We start from the raw sequence: 24,577 nt of genomic DNA, 5'->3' as shown, positions 1-24,577 counted from the left end.
GACATTGATGAAAAAATAAAATATAAATTTGTGCTGATTTCTCTGTAGAACTCTTACTAGTTCTGACTACTGAAATAGGAGCAGGAGCCTCTTTTCCTTTTATAAGCAACATTTGTAAAGGAAACAAACTTTCCTTTTACAAAGAAAGAGGAATTTCCCAGTTGTTCTGCAGTGTGATACGGGTCCTATCCAGTCTGATGCCTGGCACGAGGATGTTCCAATGCTCTGTGTGGTTTCACAGGCTGGAGCAGTTACTTTCTAAGAATGGCTTTGCATTTTAAAGAACTTTTGCCAAGATTCCTCACCTTGCTGTTGGGTTGGTCCTGTTTGCTACAGCATGCAGGAGCGCTCTTCCCTTCTACAATAATTAATAATTCACATCATTATTTGGGGGGATAAACACTCATTTTAGAAGAACTTGTTGGGTGGGAATGGCATTTTTCGTTTGGCTGCACAGTGACAAGATGAAAACAAAGCATTTTCTCCCAAAGCAGTGACAAGAAATGCAGAGCTTGTCAGTAGTGACGCGATCGGTTTCCAGTAGCTCGCTGTTCAGTATACTCCTATGGAATGATTAATTGGTCTCAATCAGTTCGCAGCGGGAAGTACCCACCTCATGGTAAGTATCACCACAATTGGTACTAATTAGCTCTGTTGTCACCTGTCACAACTGGTAGGCTAAGAGCTGAGGCAGGTGATCAATCTATATACTGGCAACCCAAGTCCACCTGGAGAGGGGTTGGAGAGTCAATGCCAAGGCCATCGTAGTGGGCAGGGAGGCCAAAATCCCTCTCTGCTGTGTGAGCATGAATGAAGTTCAGTCAGTGATTACCAGTCCCACAGCATGAAGTCAGAAGTGTGGCACTCAGGAGGGGAGCTTGGGCATCTCAAAGAGAAAATGCACCTGGCATTCAATTGATGCAAGGTTTCACGGCATTTGGGCTTCTAAATCAGCCAGGCTGTAGTTCAAATCCGGGCTTGCCACCTCATATTCATTTGATCCAAGTCAGTGGCTTTACTTGCCCATGCCTGGGTTTCCTAATCTGCAAAAATGAAGGCAAAATTATTCACCCAGTAGGACTTTGTATACACACACACACACACACACACACACACACACTACAGGTCTGGCACTCAGAAGGTGCTCAAAAATTGTGGAACACCCCCCCCACAAAGCGAATAACCATGTAACGTGGTGTCACAGTGCTAATGTTCATTATCCCTCTTAATAATAAACAAGAAAATGTTCAGATGTTCAGTGTCAGCATGAAGACTGATGCTGAAGGTAAGTTGGGGACCAAACCTTTATTGCCCTTTTTATTGATCCTTTTTTAAGAGCCCAGTCACTTAGGAAGGGAGAGGAAGCAAGGGGAAACGTAAAAACTAGCAAATAAAATGGAAGGGAATTAGGCGATGGCTTATAGCAGAGGAAAGTTTATTGGATCACATGTTGTCTCGGTTGGGCAGGTTGGGACCAGAGCACATGACCCGTGAAGGAAACATCCAAGGGATGATCTACATTGATGCAAAAGGAACATCCCACTGGGACTTTGAGTCATATTCTACTAATTCATTGTTTTAGAATTGGGTTCTCCAAATTTCTCAATGACAATTCAACAAGACCCCAGGTGCTTGTTAAATCCACAGACCACTGGGCCTCTTTGAAATCCTGATGCAGGAGTTCCAGGCTGGGACCCAGGAATAACGTAGAGAATAGAGTTTTTAATCAACTCTCTATGTGCTGCTTGTATTCAGATAAGTTTGAGAACCACTGATTTAAAGCTGTACTTTTCACTTGATTGCACATGGGAATTTCCTGTGTAATTTTTAAAAATATCGATGCCTGGGTCCTACCCCCCAGGAATTCCGATTTAATTGGTATGGGATGTGCCTTGAGCATGGGGAATTTTTTAAAGCTCTTCAGATGATGCTAAGGTACAGGCAAATTTGGAGTAACAATGATTTAGAAAATAGCCTAAGGGGTCCACACACCTATGTGGATGATACAGGTGAATGATGAATAAGTAATAATTAGATATAAAGTTGCATCACATATAAGTAGGTTCCCAGCACAGATTCAAGGTGTAAAATATGGTAAAAAAAAAAAAATCCCATTTCAGAAAACTTTTGGGGAGCAGTCTGCAAATTATCCCATTGCCCTGGAATTTTGTTGTACTCAGAAGTACTTGCACTAAAGGCACTACCAACTATGATTTAGAACCTCAGGTCCCCAGATTTCCAGTGCTTGCCGTATGGGTATGCATACGAATGACAATGTGACGTGAATCCAATCTTGACTTTCGCTACAGTCATCTCTGGTGCTAACATTGCACTCTTTCCTCTTCCTTCTCTTCCTCATTATCCGAAGTCATTAAATGTCCAGACTTGGAATTACCACCCACAACAGGAACGATAACCAGCCATGAGGATCCGTGAAATGGGAGAGAGAGTGATCATCCCAGACAGGAGGCAAGGCTGGTCAAGGACTCCAAAGAGTTAAGCCATGTAGCAAAAGGTGCAGTAACGCTTCTAGGAGACAGTTTGTCAACCCAGATCATCAAGGCAGGACCAAGCATTACAATGAGAGTTGTTAGGAAGGATTTGTTGAGCAAAATGAGGGGGTCCTCTGGACCTTCGCTTTGTCTGGAAATATTTCTTCAAATCACAAAGTAGTCAATTCTAACTATACATGGGGGCATGTTGTTGATCAGTATTTAAACTGCATTACTAACTTCAAATCTTCCAACAGCCCCAGAGAAGAGAGGCAAAGAAAATGACCTGTTTGTAGGCAGGGCAAGAACTATCATGCTCCTTTTATGAATTGAGAATTCAGGCTTAGACACCTCACTCCAATTAGGATAGCTGCTATAAAAAAACAACAACAACAAAAAAAAAACAGAACAAAAGCAAAAGCAAAAGATGACAAGGTTCGTCAAGGATGTGAAGAAACCAGAACCTTTGTGCATTGCTGGTAGGAACGTAAAATGATGTAGCCACTATAGGAAACAGGACAGTTTTAAAAAATTGAAAATAAAATATGATCAGCAATTCCACCTACAGGTGTCTACCCAAAATAATTGAAAGCAGGATCCTAAAGAAATATTTGTATGCACCCGTATTCATAGTAACATGGTTCACAAGAGCCAAACAGTGGAAGCAACCCAAACGTCCACTGACAGATGAATAGATAAACAAAATGGGGTATAAACATACAAGGGAATATTATTCAGCCTTAAAAAGGAAGGAAATTCTGGTACCTGCCGGGACATGGATGTAGTACCACTGGGAGTATTACATGGACGTCCTAACCCCTTTAGGATATTGTGCTGAGTGAGATAAACCAGTCATGAAAGGACAAATACTACACGATTCCATTTATATAAGGTTCCAAGAGTAGTCAGAGTCATAGAAACAAAGTAGAATGGTGGTTGCTGAGAGCTGGGAGGAGGGTGGGAATGAGGAATGAGTGTGTAGTAGGGATGGAGTTCCAGTTGCGGGAGGTGGAAATGTTCTGAAGTGGACGGTGGTGATGGTTGTGCAACAGTGTGAATGCACTTAGTGCTATGAACTGGACCCTTAAATATTGTTAGGTTGATACATTTTATGTTGTATATTTCACCGCAGTCTTTTAAAATAAATAAATAATTTGAAAATGTGCCAACAACAACAACAACAAAACACCAATGTAAGGCTGAGAGGATTCACACACCAGTAGGCGTCAGAGCGGGAAGTCAGCTCTAGGGCCTTCAGATGTGTCAGCCGTCCCTTTCCACCTCCGTGGCTCTCAGGGAGTGGAAATTGAAGATGTTCTGGGGCAAGTAAAGAGAATTGGATAATTTTGTTCGAGGAAGGAGTGATCAATATAGTCTAGACAGTTGTCCTGAAGATAAGAAAGGAGGTTGGTGAGCTCCATGAATCAGAAGGTGTCTGCACACTGACATTTTTTAAAATTGAGATAAAATTCACCCTTTTAAGATACAAATTCAATGTTCTTTACTATATTCACAAAGTTGTGCAACCATCGCTGCTCTATAGTTCCAGAACGTTTTCATCACCCCCAAAATAAGCCTTATGCCCATCAGTAATCATTCCCCATTATTCCCCTGACCTCCATCTTACGCAACCACTAATCCGCTTTCCGCTCCCATGGGATTTGCCTCTTCTGGACAGTTCATGTAAATGAAGTCATACGATATGTGGCCTTTTGTGACTTAGCCTAACGTTTTCAAGGTTCATCTATGTTATAGCGTGTGTCAGTACTGTGTTTCTGTTTATTTATGGATTACTATTCCGTGGTATGGCTTTACCACATTTTGTTTACTCCCCGGCTGGTGGATGTTTGGGATGTTTCTGCTGTTTGGCTACAATGAGTAATGCTGCTGTGAAGGTTTGTGTACAAGTTTCTGTGTTGTCATGTGTTTTCTGTTATCCTGGGTGTATACCTAGGAGTGGAAATTACTGGATCATATGCTAACTGTATGTTTAACTTGTTCAGGAACTGCCAGACTGTTGTCTAGAGTGGCTGCCTTCTGTCACATTCCTACTGGCATCATAGGAGTGTTCCCATTTCTCCCTCTCTTCACCGACACTTGGTAGTTGCCCCTTTTTTGCCCTCCGCTCCAGCTTTATTGGGCTATAATTGACATGCAAACACTTTTAAATCCTAGTCAGCCTCGTGGGTGAGAAGTGGCATCTCCTTGTGGTTTGTGTGTGAACTTTTGTCTTCTCAGCACCCAGTCCAGGTCTGTCTCTTGCTACACAGTAGCAACTCACTACTAAAAGATGTGAAAATTCTAAAGGATTATAGGAAAGAGGATCATTGTGAGTGGTTTCTAGTCTTTGGGAAATCAAATTTTACTTTATATATTTTTAAAGATTTTATTTATTTATTTGACAGAGCATAAGCAGGGGGAGCATCAGGCAGAGGAAAAACAGGCTCCCCGCTGAGCAGGGAGCCCATCACGGGGCTCGATTCCAGGACCCTGGGATCATGACCTGAGCTGAAGGCAGGCGCTTAACTGACTGAGCCACCCAGGCGTCCTGGCAAATCAAATTTTAGAATCAGCTGCTTTTCATTTTTTGAACACAAACTGAGTCAAGAGGTAGCAAGCAAGCTCACTGAATCTTTGCTCCTGGGTACTCCATTACTAAGGGGTGATAAATTTCAGTAGATGGTTACTCTTAGAGTTTAGAAAAATGGCATGTGCGCCCTGGGATAGAGACTTAGGCAGAAGAAGAGAGCTCTGCAAGAAAAAAGACGCTTTCCTTCATCTCAATTAAAGTGAAGTGCCCGACTCATGACTCACTTCTTGGCTTCACCACCTTCACACCTTCCACACTGTCAGATGCCTGGTACTACAAGATTGCCTGTAAGAGGGGTTTTCGACAGCAGTGTTCTCCAATTACACGTGTTTCCATTAACAAAAGAAATATCTTTGCGGGTTTCTTAGGTACTTGCAGAAATATATTCTAGCTCACTAGTAGCCAGAAGTATCTGATCTGTCTGCCTCACAGTCCTCTGACAGCTAAGTATTTGCTTTTAGGCAAATGCAATGTCAGCCACCATTAAACAGCATATGGCAACAATATGGCCATTCCCTCTTGGGACCAACCTCTCCCCAGAAGAGATGGTACTTGAAATAGGAGATGCTTTTGAATGCAAGACCCCTCTCCCTCCCACCCAGGCATGGTGGCTGGGGAGTGGGCAGAGTGCCACACACAAAAGGACTCGGGCAACCATATCAAATGTGAACATAAGGGGCAAGCTGCCCAGCCAGCAGTGACCAAGGCTGTTTGTCCTGGGCATCTGGGGCTGTGGTTAAGGGGAAGTACCGTCCCGAAACTGGCCAGGATTAGCTCTCGAAAATAGAAAACAGCCCCCACAGCCACTGAAAGAGGGGTTGGGGCTGACTGCTGTTGAATGCGGTGGGGGTGCAGCGAGCAGAGGGAGCCCTTGAAAGCGGAGTCTCCACCCATCTCGTCTCTGAATTCACCCTGTGAATGGGAGAAAATAACTGCCTTTTCTTGAAATAGATGAGGAGAGTGTGGAACCCTGTCTAGTGGGTCAGCTCATGTGCAAGTGGACGTGTGGCCAGAGGGACAAGGGCGAGGGCTGCCTTTGCAGGGACAGCCAGTAACCAAACAGTCTGCTCAAGAGTAAAAAATAAAGTTTCCTCCAGAGCATCTGGGCTGCCACATCTGTGGAGGGCACCAGAAATTGTCATTAGAGATGCCCGGATGCTCTAAACATAGTCCCCAAACCTTGCTTGTCCTGATTGGATGGAACTATAATATGCTGATAATCAAAATGTGGTGCTCGTCCTCTTGGAGACGGTGGTTCCTCGTATAATACTGTTTCTGTGTGACTTGTGTTGGGATATAGCCGGTCAGACTCACTGGTTTTATATCAAGCTTTTACTGTATGAGTCAATCATATTTCTGGGCCAGATAGTGAACTCACTAGCCTTGTAAAAACATACAACTGCAGTGTCAGAAAAACTTACACTGATTAGACATTAACACTGTCCAGAAATTCTCATCAACTTTATCATTATTCTTCCACTCGTGTAAACTACTTGATTTGAATGTTTAAAGGCCATGCGTTATTTCTCAAAATGAATCCAAGACTCTGATATTTTAAAGAATAAAATAAAATAAGGAAATAGTTAAAACTCCAAAAATATTTATAGAGATACATATTCTTTTTTAAGATTTTATTTATTTTGACAGACAGCGAGAGAGGGAACACAAGCAGGGGGAGTAGGAGAGGGAGAAGCAGGCTTCCCACAGAGCAGGGAGCCTGACGTGGGGCTCGATCCCAGGACCCTGGGAGCATGACCTAAGCCGAAGGCAGACGCTTAACTGACTGAGCCACCCAGGCGCACCGAGATATATATTCTTAAAGAACTAAGAATAGGGGCGCCTGGGTGGCTCAGTCGGCTGAGCATCTGCCTTCGGCTCAGGTCATGATTCTGCGGTCCTGGAATCGAGTCCCGCTTCAGGCTCCCTGCTCAGCGGGGAGCCTGCTTCTCCCTCTCCTCCCCACTTGTGCTCTCTCGCTGTCTCTCCTTCTCTCTCTCTCAAATAAATAAATAAAATCTTTAAAAAAAAAAAACTAAGAATAACAAAGCAGCTTCTTGTTTCCAATTAATTTTGCTTGTCTAAATTGTATTAATCATATAGTTTTAATAATGCTTTATTATGACCCTGAATAACTGAATTGGCTACAAAATTTTAAATGCCTAGGAAAGTGATGAAGTTTTTAAAATAACGTTAATATTATTAATAATGGTTTTCATAGACTATGTCTTCAGAAAATGTACTGTGCAAATGAGAACAACAAAAAACCCTGCATATTTTAGTAGCGTCAATCAGTATTTCTGGAATGCTCTTTTTACTCTTTACCAAATCGTTATAACTGACAGGGTGATATCATCCTTTGCTCCTTACGCTGACAGTCAATAAATTCCAAGACAATTGGCAACAACAACTAGGTCAGTAGCTGTATTAGCAGCAGGAGATTGCAGGGGTTTTTCTAAAACTTTACTCCTAGGGGTTGATGCAGACTTTCCAAATTAGAAGAACTTTCTCCATAATTGGGGGACTGTTCCCATGTGACTGTAGGAACCTAAACATTTGGATGAAAAATAAAAACTTCAGTCAATCATCCAAATGTTTGCCACCATTACATCAAACATCAGGGTACTTAAAAACATCTCAAGAAATGACTAAACTTTAAACTTTACATCTAGATAATTGAGATCATACTGGATTAGTGTTTCCATATGAATGATAGTATGTCAAATGAGGCACACCCTGGAGATGTCTTGAGCCTTTATGTTCTAGAATACATAGAATACATATTATAAATAATGTTTGATGCTTAAAATATAAACAAAATTGATAATCACATAACTTCTCCTCCATTGCTAATCTTCCAAATAGAAAATAAAAATATGTGTCTTCTCTTTGTCCTCATGTTTTGGTTTGCAGCAGAACAAAGTAGACTTTGGTAATAGACCTCTGGGGCTCTAAGGTATTGTTACTCTTTTTTTAGCATGAATTTGACTTTTTATCAAATGCAAATAGAATTCTGAATTCGAGATTGGGGGCATTTGTCACATTTAAAATTCCTTGAAATGGTTTCATTAGTACTTAGTGGGCACTATGTGTTTGATGATTAAGTGAACAATGAATAATGAACAAATAATGAACGAAAAAGTATGGAATGAAAAAGTAGGAATTAGACAGTGTTCTCACTTTGTGGAGTTGGATTCTAGGTGATTGACAACTATGTGTTTCAGTTTCATAGAAGTACCTCCACTGTTTATTTTTCTCTAGTTTAGAGAAAAGGTTTGGAGTGGTATTTGCTGAGATGTAACTGAAACACAGAAGCAATCAAGTGGTTGAATTCTGGATTTTTCAAATTTAATGACCTTCCTTTATCCATATTGATCGGAGCTTTGGTAAATTCAATTGCTGATACCACCTGGATAATTTTAAGTCTTTCTGAAGCTTTAAAGAAAATGTTTCCAACATAGCTCGAGCAACATAAGAATTTTATCAGTTGAAAACTAAGAATCGCTTCTGTGGGATGTGTAAAACAAGAAGCTGACCAGCATTATTTTCTTTTTCTTTAATTCAGTATCATTATTGAGAGTTATTCTTGAACTTTATGAAAACCAGATTGGGGCACAAGCATGTTCTCCATCTAATCATGTTCAAGGAATTGGAACTGAAAATCATTCAAACTAGGAAAACATGACATTGAAAAATAGTCTGCATTCTTTCTTCTACCTCAGCGTATCTGAGGCTCTTTCTGACAAGGAAGACTTAGGCTGATAGTAGATCTGATCTTTTTAGAAATGGATGTTTAGCTTCCCATTCAGGAAGAGATCATAATTTTTTTTTCCAATCACTTTTTCACTTTGCTGGCCTATCAGTGACAACCTTTGATCCTCTCACATTTTTCCTCAGGAAGCTATTCTTGCTCACTATCGTCCACAAAAAAAAATCCAAACAGCGCCTGCCATTCAAGGCCGTCTTTTATCTGGCCCAGGTGACCTCTCTAGCCACATTCTCTACTACCTGCCTCTTCGTTCAAGCTCCTTCCCACCAAAACCAGACTGCTGTTTTGGGCTGTTTACCAGCCTCCAGTCTTTCATCCTATTACCCCATCTCCCAGGAATGCCTATTTCTTTTCTCTCCACTTGCTGAGAGTTCCGCAGGTACTTCAAGGGGTGAAACATTCCCATTCATGAGGTCTTCCTAATCATCCACCCTTTCCACTCTCCTCTTTTCTCCCCTCCCCTAGCTAAAACTAATCTTTCCCACCTCCCCTGTCACACACACAAAGACACACATGCACGCACACGTGCTACTATGATGATTTAGTCATGGCATGCATCACATTCAAGGCTGCTCTTTGTGTGTGCAAATTGTGTCCTGCACAAGGATGTCAAACCCAAGGGACAAATGAAGACAAAGATCCCCCTTACTCTCCACTTGCCAAGGCATGCACCTCCCCACATGTCTATGTCTATGCAGAGAGGCATCTTTTTCTATTTCATAGGAAGGCTTGGACTAGCATATATGGACTAGCAGCATATGCAGCTCTGTTCATCGGCATGCATGCTTTTCTCTTTTATCAGGGCACAAGTTTGTTGAGGGCAATGACTACCTTTGTATTCCCATCATGCCTGGTACAATGCCTTTCTCACACGTAAGGTCATTCATTGAATTTAATTGAAAGGATGAAACGTATTTATTTTAAAAAATTGCTTCCACATATAAACACAAACATGGAAGCACTTTGGGGATCAAAATGGACTTTTTTTTTGCAAATGTGGAACGGCCAACTTATCTGATTTTAAGTGTATCATGGTTCTAAGTAATTTCCTATAAAATGTAGTGCCCAGTAGTCTTTTGTGGAATTTCAGAAACCAAATTTGTGATGCTATGACAGGCCCTGGTAGAGCTGGACTGAAATCCACTTCTGACTGTTAAAATAGGCAAAGAATAACATTAAGAATTGTCTGAAGTGGGCAGGATCAAGGTCAAGAGAATGCCCATGGGAGATGAGGGAATTTGGGGAGGAACCAGTTGGAGCAGTCTGAGGTCAGTATACTTCCTAGAAGTCTACATTAAGGCGAGAACACAAAACCAAAAAAAAAAGCACCACGTCTTAAGGTCCTTGAAGTTTTGCCAACACTGTATATAGTATAACTCGATGTGGCCATGCCCTCAAAGTAAAGAATTGCTTTGTAAAGACTTTCGTGGAGAATTAATATTACTTCTGATGCAATTTTGTCAATAAAATGGGAAATGTCCACACAAACCAAGCTTTACATACCACAAGACAATGACACACATAAGCTCGGTTTTATGCCTATTTGAAGACATGGCCAGGATGTCAAATTTCAAGTTTCACGGGGTAAACATTGACCAACCCCTCAAGGGAAAAGTCTGTGTCGAGGTACAAAATATTCTACTGACTACGCATTTAAGAGTTGCTTTATGTTTTCCAGGATGTGTTGAGTTGATGTGATGAACTGTTTTCTCTTCAGGAAGAAACAAGCCTTCGCCAACCATTTCACAGTACACGTTTCTCCCCTTTCTCCTCCCAGTCCTCTGTGATGTCTGTGTGCTTCGCTCGTTTCCATCCCAACTTGGTGGTTGGTGGGACTTACTCGGGCCAGATTGTCCTGTGGGATAATCGCAGTCATCGAAGGACGCCAGTGCAGAGGACACCCTTGTCAGCTGCTGCCCACACCGTAAGTCAGTTTTTGTCATTTCTCTGTCAGCCACCCAAGCCCTGAAAGGGGATAACTGACAGAAGTACGCATGTGGTCAGTAACTCCAAGTTAGAGTGTGTAATTTGTAGCAATTGTATCCTGACAGACTGAAATAAAGCTGAGCAAAAAGTAGGTGAAGGAAGCACTGGGTGTAGAGAAAATCTCTTAATGATCTACAAGTTTTAGCACAGAGGAGGGATCTCTCTGGATGCACCAAAGACCATTGGTGAGGTGGGGACAGATTAAAACTACAAAAGGACACAGGGAGAAACTTGGGAAGAGGTATCTGTGAAATTGTTGTAAAGAAACTCTTTGCATTGACATTGTAACGTGGAAACTCATATTTTCAAATGGACCATGAAGAGTAAGCATTTCATGTCTAGGGATGGTATATGGGACTTTTGCCAACAGTCCTTTTCCATCTGTGATTTGAGGGAGTGCTATGACTTTAAATTCTGGAATGTATGGTTGTAAGTCTCAATGGTATAGTCTACAGTGACAATATAATCCCTCGGGTTAAAAGTCAACATCTCAAAACCATTACCCACAATTTAGCAGAAGAGGTTCAGTATAGTGTTCATAAGACAACTACTCTGTCATTTCCTTTAAGAGAATGACAGGTGTGTTTAGCAGTTGTTAGAAGGAATGAGAAGACAGGCATGTCTCCATCAATCCTTGCTACCTTGACATGCAGAGTAACTGATGTTCTGTCTCTGAAATGCCCAAATTATGCCCAAGGATACAGCTCAACTCTTGTTTCAATTTCCTTAATGTGGTTGCCTCATTTGCTCCATCCACTGGCCTCAAAACCATTTTAACTTTAAGAAAGGACTGCTGGCTGCCTTTGCTAGGACCATGAAGAGGGAAATTCTTCCACCCTTGTAAGATTGATGATGGGAAATGACAAATACCAAGTCAGCCTTAATTCTGATTGACTTGGGCCTGAGACACATGCAGGTGAAATGAGTTCTTGGGAATCTTGGAAAATTGCTCTTGCCTACCCCATTTCTGCAAACTAATAACAGAAAATTGTGACCCAGGAGAAGACAGCTTGACACAGGTGTTTGTGCTCAAGTCGTGTGAAACCACTTCTTGGCTGGATGCGCATATCTGGTGTGTTTCTGAGCACATCTCATGAAATTTCAAAAATTATAAATCCAAATGTTAGAGCAATAAGTTTCAGGGGAAAATCCAAATCCAGGAGCTCTTCCAAAGAGTTAAGCTTTCTTTGTCAAGTAACTTAGGATATGATCATTACAATTAAAATTCTATTATTATCAAACAGTAACATATTTCTGTTCGAAAATAAAACATTTTTCCCCTCTTGCTGCGTTTTGTTGAGTCCATAGCTAAAAGGGCACAGTTAATTTTGTGACTGCCTTTCAACTTCCACTAATGCCTGGCTGATTGGTACCAGGATCAAAAGTGGTTAAGGAAAAAGAGGCCCGCCACAGATTACTAATTTCCTTTCACACCCACCACACATATGCATTTGGGACAACAGGAAATCCTAATTAAAGCAAAACCCTTCTGCCACACAGTAAGTTTATTCCTTAAATAAATAAAAACAATCTGGCATGTATATTGGAAAAATGAGCTGTGGCATTGCTTTTTTCTTTCCATTAAGTAGAGTTGTGGATGCCTCTGTGTGTGTGTGTGTAGGCTTTCCCACGTGTCTGCTTCTGTTCTGGTTTCTTTACATCTCTCTTTTCTTTTAAGCCGAGTTTTATTACTCATGAAAGCACAGGCTAGTAGTACTGATTAAAGCTAGGGAGGGGCTACCATGCACTCGAGGCATTCAGCTCTATACATTCTTCTAGATGCTTTCCTTTCCCTCCAATTACCACCCTTAGGAGTCCCAATCCACTAGAATTTTGGTGCTTTGTGTTGATGCTTGGTGGTTAACAATGAAACCCCATTGGACCCTTGCTGAAAATCACTAGGCGGATTTCAGGTTCACAACAACATTTGGACCTTGCTTTCCTATGCTTCAGTGTTACTGTCTGCTGTTTTTAGGTGAAGATTTGTTTCATCCATTCTCCCACTTGATTTCCACATGGAGCTTTGAATGCTTGTGGCTGGGGCCTTGAGTTTCATTGCTCACAGGTTCCACACACACCGGAGGCTTGGGAAAAATCATTGCGCACAGTCCCACAACCAGTCTGTCCTCCTGAAACTTAGAGACCTGATAAGGGTAGCACTGAGTTTCAGATCCCTGCTGTACTCACCACTGTCCACATCCACTAAGGCTGATTGAAAGTTTCTGAGGAATGTGGCGTGAACAAGACTTAGGGATTCAGTTGGCCATCCAATTGCCAAAAAAGCCAATGTAATCTTAGCATATATAAATACAATTGTACTTTTTATCACGCGAGAAGTGAAAATTCAACACTTTCTAGATTTCTGTATTCTGTTGCTCAGAATATAGGTCGACAGTTGTGTTTTGTTCTCGGAACTTCACTGTAAGAGGAGCTCAGACAAAATATAACATATTCAAAAGGGAGTGACCGGCATCGGGAGGGTATTGAAAGCCTGAAAGCTGGGTACTCGAGACCCTTTGAAGGAATTGGCGAGGATTAGTCTGAGTAAGACAAGACTGGGGGAGAGGGGTAACATAACAACACTCTATAAATATTGTTTGGACTTGATCTGTATGATCCCAGAGGGCACTGTACTAAATAAAAGCATCTCCTTGAGCTTTCTTGATCCCCAGTGGTAGAAGGAAGAAATCTCCAGGAATTGGTGCAAAAACTGACTACCCTTAAGAAAGGTGTTTCAGCAGAGTTTGGACCACCTCTTGGTGGAAACAGATGACTAGCTGCCCTAGATGATGATTACGGTTCCTTCTGACCAGGAGTTTATATGATAATAATAGTTTGGGAACCATCCTTTATATAATATCAACTTTCCAGTATTAAAGATTGTTTCATTGTCATTGTGGCTGGGTATTATGGATAGTAACTCATCAAGAGTAAGACTTAGACTGTCCGCTATTTGCACAGAGAGGCACCAGCTAAGTTGTGGCTTGGCCCATGATGGCTAAGCTGCCTGAAATCTAACCCACATGACTGCTAGGTTCTGCTTATGCTAACCTTCCATTTAGTATTTAATGTGCAGCTGCAAATGATTTTAGCCTACCATTTAGGATTCTACAGAGTTATGACGGGAGGTTAGAGCATCTTGCTTATGATTCCCAGGATGTATAAATGACCTTCCTCAAGGCCCCAGCCAAATCGAAGCCTCCATAGTAGTAGCCCAAATGATATTTTTAAAAAATAAATCTATCATTATCCTAGATTTTGCAGTGACACAAAAGAGCCTAATTTTATCTCATGAGGTGTCTCGTGCCAGTAAGCCCTGCTACCAATATCTCTCCCTCAAATTAAAGAGGCTGATGAATATTAACCACTTTTCTATAAAGAATGTTAACAAACGTTTGGCACTGTGATTATAATGCACTAACCTCCAGATTTAGTAACACATATTCGTTCCAAAAGTCAATAGTTGTACTCTTTTGAAAGCTGTCTTTTTTCATCACTCATGGTGAGCTTAGCAGCCAAACTATGTGCTGCTTCTGACCCATCAATCATCATTTGCTGCTGCTTTCTTCAGCTCCGGGGGGCTGCCCCTGATGGAGCAAGGTGAGGCTTGGGAAGTGTTTTCGCTCCTGGGCGTTGCTGCCAGAGCTTTTAGAAAGCAGTCAGGTTCAAATCAAAAGTGGCAAATGACCTGAGGCTTGTATTATTGGAGGATTCTGTCACTCTTTAATCCTCATTTTAGAGTAATGTGTTGGACACTCCGATGTAAGCATTTCCTCCTGGATCGTCGTCTGATCCCCCATGTTTACGTTTTCGCAGCATCCCGTGTACTGTGTAAATGTTGTGGGGACTCAGAACGCTCATAACCTCATCACTGTCTCTACTGATGGTAAGATGTGTTCCTGGAGCCTGGACATGCTCTCAACTCCACAGGTGGGTTTGTTTTCCCCTACACAGTAGAGCATCCTGGTTAAAAGAGATACTTGCCTAATGGAACATAGTTCCTATAAGCCAAACCCTCACATCCTATAGGAGCTAAAACCAATGGATGCACTTGAAAGAGTGGGGCCTGCTTTCAGCAGTCTCCTCCTGAAGCCAAAACCCATTTCCTTTACCGCAAATCATGTAATTATTGTAATACGTTAATCCTTAGGTCAGTTTCAAGTGAAAATGAAATAATCCATTTTAAAGCATAGTAATTATAGAAGTTGCCTGTGGTATGAATTGTACTTACCCTACAGCATTGTTAAACAAATGCAAACGAAGTTGGAGCTCCACAGAGCAATCTTTTATGGGCACTTGCCTTGGAGGAAAGGTGTCCCTGCGCAACAGAAATCCAAGCCCTTGCTTGCATCCGTAGCCTAGACAACCGCCTGTGTGTATGAAGAATTTGTCCAACCATCTGTTTTGTCCTCTGGAATGTTTGTGAGGATGGCTCCTGCCATTCCTTGCTCAACAAATGAGAAGTTGAAAATGAAAAAATTCCAAAATTTCCAAACCACTACTGATTACAGTAATGGAAACCAAACAAAGAAGCACAGGGGAAGAGACCACTGGGGGGAGGCATCTAAATGCAACTTGCAGAATATATGTGTGTATACAAGGTGCGTCCGTGCACGCATAAACACACGCAGAGATGCACTCTGTCCACATTTCTTTGTGGGGGAAGAAAAGTATTTCATTGTCCTCCAACTAAAAACTCAGAGAAGGGTTTAGTGTTAGAGACTTTGACAAAACGTGAGGTAACATCAAGAAAATTATAAAGATATCTAGGAGATAATTCTCAGTGTTAACATTCTATTCCCTTTCCTGGAATAACGACCCTAGAATGTCTGGCTCACAATTTTAGAAGACACTGGCGTTCCAAAACACGTAAGGAAATGTGAAGCCATAAAGAACCTCCCATAAGTCTCCAAAATACAGATGTAGAGAATATTAAGACTAAGTAAATTCTTTTTATAATTTGGGGTGGGGGGTTGATGGGGAAGATCTAATAAGCTTAACTTAAAGATGAACTACTTAAGTTCATCTATTTTGACTGATCTTTACCATTATACAAGTTGGGAGTTGTGTGTGGCTATTTTATAACTTTGTCTTAAAATTCTTAGCAATATGTTGTTTGCTTTTAAAAGCATGGAGATTACAAACAGATATAAGAGCGAACCCTCTAATTAGGAATTTTTAATTGCCCATTTGGCTGATTAAATGTGTATTTGTTTAAGTTAAAACCAGTCATACAGGGGCTGCAAGACCGTTTTTATTAGTTTTAGCATGCCCACCGACTCCTGTCCCTGTACAGAGATGTCCAGGGATGGCAGGCAGACTGGGAGCATTCAGCAGTCGCCCTCTCCCTCTCTGTTCCAAGTGGGTGACTGAGAGACTGCACCTTTCCTGCTCCTAATTTGAGTGTCGGAACAGCCCATTGGACAGTCCAGTTTTCTGTACTATCATAGTGTCCCCTCATGGATGCACTCCTTGTGTGTGTGACTCTCATGTACTGCGAACATGTCACATGACCATATGATCTGAGCTACCCCGACTGTTAGCACACGCAGCCGATTTCTGGACTCCTCGGCTCAGGTGACCTGGCTTATTAATTTGCGCAAAAGGACTAAACTCCCTAACAACTATAGCAACATGATCCCCTAAAATGATTTCTTTAAAATTACTCCAGGTGCACAAAGTAGGCTCTTTAATGTAAATAGCCAGAAATATTTAGGGGTGTTAGTTATACTTAATTACTCTTTACCATCATTAAACTGAATTCGGCAGAACGTCTCTTAAAATATACTTTGATTCCTGATTTTGAAAATAATCTGAGATTAAAAAAAAAGACTTTCATTTGCTATTTTAAAGACTTACTTCAATAGAAGCCTACACACCCAACGGCTGCGCTTCATGAAATCATGTCCCCGTTGAAATCTGGTTTTTCTGACTTGAGTGACAACTTTCTGGTTTGAGTCCATGGAGGACACACACTCCTGCTTTGACACATGTGCTTAGTACATCTGATATTAATACACGTGTACTCTCACGAACAATTGATTCCGAACATGTTTGTAAATATGAGGGTATTGTGTGTTTTATTAAAGCCTGGGGCTGACAAGTGTAACCATTACAGTATTATCTTTAGTTTCTGCCCCATTAGTTTCAAAATTCTCACCTGTCATCTCTGCCTGACTTAAGAAGCAGCACACACTGATGAGATCCAGCCGGCCTGAAACCAGAGATACACAGAAGCATGAGTGTCAGGGGCAGTAACGCGTGGTTTCTGGCACAGCCGGGGTCTTTTGTAACGCTGTGTGAAAAGCAAACAGACGATTGAGCCAAATGATTTTTCCGTGCTATCTTTGGCATGGCGAGGAGTTGACAGAGGGAACGTTACCACGCTGTGTTTTGGTAGGAGAGCATGGAGCTGGTGTACAATAAGTCCAAGCCTGTGGCTGTTACCGGAATGGCTTTCCCGACGGGAGACGTCAATAACTTCGTGGTTGGCAGTGAGGAGGGTACTGTCTACACGGCCTGTCGTCATGGAAGGTGATTTTGTGTTTTCTTACCGATGACGCGTTTCTCACTTCTGAAAGTCTGTTATTGCATTCTGGATTAGAACCACCTTGCGTTATGAGAAAGGCATAACTGAAGACATACAAAGCACACCTCAAGTTCCCATTATCTTAGAGCATCCATCTGCTCTGATCGTTAGCCCTTGTAAGCCTCACATGGTTCACACTGCCTTGAGGAGAAAAGCCCAAGCTGCTTAGCAGATCATATAAGACCCTTGACTACATGCTCCTTCCAAGCCTCGGCTTTCAGGCTCCAGCCACACACCCATGGGGGATAACAGTCCCCAAACGCGGCTTACCCCCACACACCTCCATGAGTTCCCACCCTGTTTCTTCTCCTCTCTTCTTGGCCTGGTTCATTCCTCCTCGGCCTTCAAGAGCCAGCCCAGAGGTCCTTCCACATGGAAGCCTCTCCTGACTCCCTTGAGCAGAGAAAACCCTCTCCTCCTTTATGGTTTCATAGAATTGGCATTCCTTTTATTCATTCGTGTTTCCGAGGAATACTTACTGAGAATCTACCATGTGCCCAGCACCGTGACATCATGAGGATGCAGTAGGGAACAAAACAGACGTGGAGTTCATATTCTGGTTGAGGGTGAAAGACAATAAACTACTGAACAAGGGAATATGTGGCTTGAGATGGTAAGTACTACAGAGAAAATTTAAGTCTAGTAAATGGGATTGGACTACAGGCTGAAAGATAGGTTTGCTATTTTATATATTCGTATATATGCTTCTACAATAGCATTAATTACATTTTATTTCAACTATTCATTCATCTGCCATTTTTCTCTTACTAAACTCTTTCCATTTCATCATTGATTTTCTGCCCAGGGCCTGACACATAGTAAGCGAGGAGCTAAAAATCTATATGGGGAATCGAGAAATAATAATAATAATAACCCAAATAATAATGACCCAAATAAAATAGAGAGATGCTTTGGGGCTCTTCCTCTCAATCAGAGAGGCTGGGATGGTATGAGATACAAGCCACCATGAAGTTTCCAAGTAATAAGAATTCTGCCTTGACTGAGAGATTGGTGAATGCCCCTGGAAAACCATCAGGATAAAGTAGAATCCAGTAATTAGAATTATTGTAAAATTGCATGTAAGACTTAATGAGCAGCTTCACCATCTTTTGAAAGGTTCACTGTTCACTTTGGTACTTAAATTTCTTTCACCTTAGGAGTTCTAATTCAATAGATTTTTCATCTCTTGTACTCATCCTAGGCTGTTTACATTTAATGAGAAATCAGAAATTGTTTCAAGTTTATTTTATACTCCTGTGTTTTTGTGATTTGTAGAAGTAATAAGCATCCATAGCCCAACTATGGGATTCTTCCACTCACATAATATGAGCTGTGATGTTCCTACTGTTCTACACGTAAAAACAAGCAGTATTTCCCCCTGCTTGCATGATTTAAAGATGAGTAGGAAGAGATGCCTCATAGTTCTATGCCATAAAACTGGCTAAAACCATGCATTAAAGTTTTATGAAAGCATAAAAAGACCTGATAAAGTTGTTCATTCATACAAACATTTGCTGCACACCTACTTGGAGCAAAGTGCACCGCTAGATGCTGCCAGGCATGCAGACATTGTATAAACCTGGTTTCCGCCTTCAAGAAAGTGATGATGATAGGCAAGGTAAATGTACGTATATCTGCAACATGGGTAGAAGGTCGTAAGTAGCATGAGAGAGGCGCAGAGAATGCAGGGGACCAAATACAGGGTCACAGCGTTATCTACACATTTATTAGAACCAACAAGGCATCTAGGTTCCATCGACCTAATCCAGGACCTTAATTATCTGTGAAAGCTACAGAACATGTTCATTGATAACTTTCAGGTTTTTTTTCTTTTTTAGTTTCTCTAATGTGAATAATGTTTTACATGGTGAACATTTTTGTTCTGTGGCTGTTGTCCTTTTCAAGCACAATCAGAATTTGCGGTGTGGTTCAAAAGAAGGGTACCTAAGGTGAAAACCACAAATCTTTTTACAACGCGCTTGATTTTGCTTCTTACATTGGCCCATCCATCTGAAATATAAAATACAGATCTTAATAAAGTTGTAAAATAGCAGGAATTTGGCTTCATAGTAATTTCAAATGGGTCTTACAGGCATAAGGGGTGGGGGGGGGAGAGGGGGATTTTCTGTTTTTCACCTAACATACAGAAGGTGAAAATCCACTTCCATAAATTAAATAAGGTCCTCATTTTGCACCCTATAAACCCCTTCAGGATGCTGTTAAGAGCAAGTGGAGTCTCACCAGGGGCCACTTCATAGATCAGTTCCTCGTGTTCTTTAGAAGAGTTCAAATGATCACGTGCGGAACTGCTTTTTGCAGTTTCACTGGGCATAATTTTTTGAGTGCCTGTTACACGGAGCACACGCTGCAGCATTTTCTCATGATTTCAAATTTTGCTCAGCACATTGACATTTATTGGTGCTCCAGAAGCCCAGATGTTTTAATAACTTAATTCACTTTACTCTCAGTGACATAATATTTAGATTCCACAGTCCCAAAGTATTTGTCTCATTCATAGCCTCATAAACGTGGATTTTTAAAATACAGCATTTGGGGTGTATTTTTTAACTGGGTATGGTTGTGTGCAGACTATTGTGTAACAGGGGCCTGGAAACAATCCCAGCCTACTTACATGAGCGGCATATGTCCTTGGAGAACTTTCACAGTGTGTATCACTATTTCTCAGACATGCTTCTTTTGGGGGAGGAAAAAAGGCCTAAGTTTGTCTCTTTTCCCTTGTGGTTTCTTTCAACAAATATTTGTTGAGCACTTACTATAGGCCAACCACTTGGTGTCGAGAAACCAAGGCACCAGCCCTCATGGAAGTTACATTCGGTAGACTTGAAAACTTCTCTTCTTTCACTGAAAACATTATTTTCTAAATATCACATTTAAGTTATGCGTATCATACTGTGGTGGCAAGGGTTTTCACAAGTCGCAAGGGTATTATCTTTTGAGATATGTCGACTTCATTTACAAAATTTCCTTGGAAAGGTAAATGTAGGTATACAAGGATGTGTGGAGTTCTGTAGCCAGTGGGCTTCCCAGAAGGAGTTAAAATGGAAGGTGTGCTGCAAGTCATCATAAGGAGAGAATAATAGCCTTATTGAGTAAAATATGAAAGCTTCTGAGATTGAAGTATGTATGTTTTCCATTGATGTGCTGCATCAACAATGATAGGATTTGAGGAACTCTTGAAAAAGGATTAAATGACAAAATCTGATATTAAATTGTGAAGGTTAAAAAGATTATATTGCTCCATATTATTTTTTAATCATCAAAAGTAATCTAGCATTTTATTTCTCTTAAGATAACTGTGAAAGGGGTTTCATTTTTGGTGGTTTATGGTTGTTCTTCTAAATTATGGAGAAGTAATCATGCAGAGACAAGTTTGTTTTTTTTTAAAAGCAATCTCTGCTTTGCAAAGGTCACTGAAATTCTGCTCCTGTGTGGTCTTCATGCAGCAAAGCCGGTATCGGGGAGGTCTTCGAAGGTCACCAGGGCCCAGTGACTGGAATTAACTGCCACATGGCCGTGGGCCCAATCGACTTTTCACACCTGTTTGTCACGTCGTCATTTGACTGGACCGTCAAACTGTGGACCACAAAGGTACGAAGGTCTTGATTTAAGTTCTCTGGTAATAAATACATAGGCAAAGAGGACAATTTTACTGTTCACAGCCTGTTGATGAGCCCAGTCGGCCTCATTCTCAGTCCATTGTATTTATTTTAAAATAGATAAGTGATACTGAAAACATTCTAAATTTTAAAAATTCCAGCAATTCAAATACTAATAAAATGGAAGTCCTTCTTTACTAACACTGACCCCGCCCACCACCTCCCCGCCCTCTCCCCACTTTAGTGTTGACTCTGCAGAGCCCCGTAGCACTGACTTACATACACGTGTACTTATGGAAACATGACTTGGGGCTGGGTGGTTTGGGTTTTGGGGGTGTTTTTGGAGCCTTTGGTGGTTTTTAAGCTGGCAAATGGCACTACATTAATTGTGTTTTCAAAGGCAATTCTGACCATGCTTGAGAGCCAAAAAAAGGAAAGGCCACTGGAAGAAAGGTGCAATAGTCCAGGGCATAAATGGCAGTGGTGTAAGCCAGTAGTTTGGGATGGAGAGAGATAGATGGATTCGAGAACCGTTTATGAGGTAAAAGAAACACAAATTGGTGGTATGATTTGATACAAGGATGGTGAGACTGGGAGTCGTCAGGAAAAAAGGCAAGTTATGGCTGAAGCAACTGGAGACGGAGCTAATAAGTCCGTGCATTCAGCGCCTGGAGCTCACCAGAAGGACAACAAGTCGGCAAAGAGCACTGTGCAGGTTAAATTTAAGGGGCCAGGACGCACAGTGCATGATCTCCATCAGACAGTTTGAGATGTGAGACAGAAGTGGAGGGAGACTTCTGGGCTGCAGGTAAATACCCAGTACCAGTCAGAATAGCAATCACTGGGGCGTTTGGGTGGCTCAGTTGTTAAGTGTCTGCTTTCGGCTCAGGTCATGATCCCAGGATCCTGGGATCGAGTCCCGCATCGGGCTCCATGCTTGGCGGGAAGCCTGCTTCTCCCTCTCCTCTGCCCCTCCCCCCCATTCATGCACACACTCTCTCTCCGTCTGTCTCAAATAAATAAATCTAAAAAAAAAAAAAAAAGGAATAGCAATCATTATTACAGTTCAAGCAGTGGATTTTAAAAGAAACGTTAAGAGTAGATCCAGAAAAAGAGGAATATTTAGGAAATAAACAGGAGAAATGAAACTAGAAAAGGAGATTAGAAGAGTACCAACCCAAGAAATGGGGAGGTGGGGATTATAATTTTTGAGAGAGGGACTGTGGGAAGAGGACAGAATTGGTCTCAACTACATGAAAACAACCTTACATATAAGAGAAATACAAATTAAAACCAAGGTGAGAAACTTCTTTTCAACTGTCATACAAAAATCCAAAAGCAACATAGTCTGTGATGAGACCAAAAGAACCAGCCATTCTCAGACATTGCTTTTGCCAGTGCAAAATGGTACAACACTGGAGAGAGGAATTTGGCAGTATATAAAAATGATCCATCATGCATATTTGCTCATTGTCAGAGCAATTCCTGCTTCTAGGAATCTATGCCAAAGGTATCTTGCAAAAATAAGAAAAAAGACATCTGCAGAGGGGGATTCATTGAAAGGCTACCTTGAATAGCAAAAGACTGGAAAGGACCCAAGAGCCCATCATTAGGGCTGTGGACAAATCAAAAGTAACTTAAGTCCACATGAGAGAGTACGATTCAAGTGTAGAAAGAAATGCAGGAGATTTCTTCATACTATTATGGAGTGATGTCTAGGATATATTTTTAAATGAGAAAAGCAAGGTGGAGAAAAGTGTAAGTAGTATGTTGTCATTGTTTAATATTTATTTATATATTTTTAAAAGTTGGAAAGATAGACACACATACACAAAATTATTCCTTACAGGGAGGCAGGAGGCTGAAAGAAAGAGAATAGCCATACTTTTTAAAAGACACTTCGTACCTTTGGTTTGGGAACCATATAAATATTTTACATAATTACAAAACAAAATAAAATTTTAAAAGTGTTACCTAAGAAATGTGAAGTGGGGCGCCTGGGTGGCTCAGTCAGTTGAGCGTCCAACTCTTGGTTTCAGCACAGGTCATGACCTCAGGGTTGTGGGATGGAGCCCCGCGTCCGGCTCCACACTCAGCAGGGTGTCTGCTTGAGATTCTCTCCCTCTCCCTCTCCCTCTGCCCCTGCCCCCACCTCTAAAGTAAATAAATATATAAATCTTAAAAATGTGAAGTAACATGAAACAAATCAACCTTAGTGTAGTTCAAATTGGAGGCAAAACATTACGGTATGGAATGATTCTGACTTTAAAATCCTATGTTTTATCTATACATTCCAAAAGGGATATATTTTAAGGATAAAAAGAACTACAAAAAAATTTTAAACTACTTTTAGTACACGTTGCTGGTGATTGTTTTGTCACTGTTACTCTGATACCATTGTGTTTGTATCATGAGATAAATGACTGCGTTCGTGTCATTGAGGAGTGCTACCAGCTGGGTTGAAAGGAGATACAAGTGCTTGAATTGAGTAAAACCTCAGCAGTAATCCTGAATTTAAGTTGGATGTATTAGTAAGAATTTGTGGTGTGTATTACCTTTAAACCTAAAAAATACATATTCAACAAAAAGGTCTAGAAACAATGACCAATCCAGTAAAAGTGACACTCCTGGTGTCCAGTTTGTGCTCTCTAAATACCACTTTCACTAAAAGAAACCAGAGATCCTGGAAGAAATTACTGATTCTACAGTCTAGATTCCTGATTCCTGGAGCAGGAAATGGGTAAAATGAGCCTGGAATATTTCATCATAAAAGAAAGCAAGGAAGCTACCAAACACTACGTATTTCTTGTCAAAGGTCTTAGAAGCCAAATTGAATAAGCTTCTGCAGGCCAAAGAATATCAACGAGGGTAATAGATTCATGAGTTCATAATAATACTGAAAAAAGGAAAAAGAAAATCATTAGTCATCTTTGGGGGACATGAAGAAAGCCAACTCAATATTTTGGAAACTAATAAGTAAAAGGAAGAATCAGTCAATTATTCTGAAAGAATCAAACATTTATTCTGTCTTTTCTATGATTTGTACTTCAGAGCTACTAAATAATTGATGAGGAGATGTTTTTCTTTATAGAAATATTCCAGCTAATATAGGAAGACAGGATTTGAATATTAGTGATTATTGCTGATAACATTGTAAAAATAGAAACAATCATAGTTATGGAAGTATACAATGCCACTTTTTAAAAAATTTTTTTATTATGTTAATCACCATACATTACATCATTAGCTTTAGATGTAGTGTTCCATGATTCATTGTTTGTGCACAACACCCAGTGCTCCATGCAGAACGTGCCCTCTTTAATACCCATCACCAGACTAACCCATCCTCCCACCCCCCTCCCCTCTAGAACCCTCAGTTTGTTTTTCAGAGTCCATCGTCTCATGGTTTGTCTCCCCCTCCGATTCCCCCCCCTTCATTCTTCCCCTCCTGCTATCTTCTTCTTTTGTTTTTTCTTACCATATATTGCATTATTTGTTTCACAGGTATAGATCTGTGATTCAACAGTCTTGCACAAT

General features: G+C 41.0%; 1 protein-coding gene across 4 annotated transcripts in view; it reads left to right on the top strand.

The window, feature by feature from the left end:
* Positions 1 to 24,577, top strand: part of DYNC1I1 (dynein cytoplasmic 1 intermediate chain 1) — a 301,647-nt gene that overhangs the window by 221,259 nt on the left and 55,811 nt on the right. For all 4 annotated transcript variants that reach the window (XM_081800510.1, XM_081800508.1, XM_081800509.1 and 1 more), the window contains 4 exons: positions 10,626 to 10,772; positions 14,651 to 14,764; positions 17,235 to 17,368; positions 20,888 to 21,032. In XM_081800510.1, coding sequence (XP_081656636.1) covers positions 10,626 to 10,772; positions 14,651 to 14,764; positions 17,235 to 17,368; positions 20,888 to 21,032 — 540 coding nt within the window. The remainder of the gene's footprint in view (positions 1 to 10,625; positions 10,773 to 14,650; positions 14,765 to 17,234; positions 17,369 to 20,887; positions 21,033 to 24,577) is intronic.

Source organism: Leptonychotes weddellii, chromosome 12 (genome assembly GCF_054177405.1).
Source record: "Leptonychotes weddellii isolate Sample4059 chromosome 12, ASM5417740v2, whole genome shotgun sequence".
Taxonomy (NCBI): domain Eukaryota; kingdom Metazoa; phylum Chordata; class Mammalia; order Carnivora; family Phocidae; genus Leptonychotes; species Leptonychotes weddellii.
The sequence above is the reverse complement of the archived record's forward strand: the minus strand, read 5'-3'. Positions and strand labels throughout refer to the sequence as shown.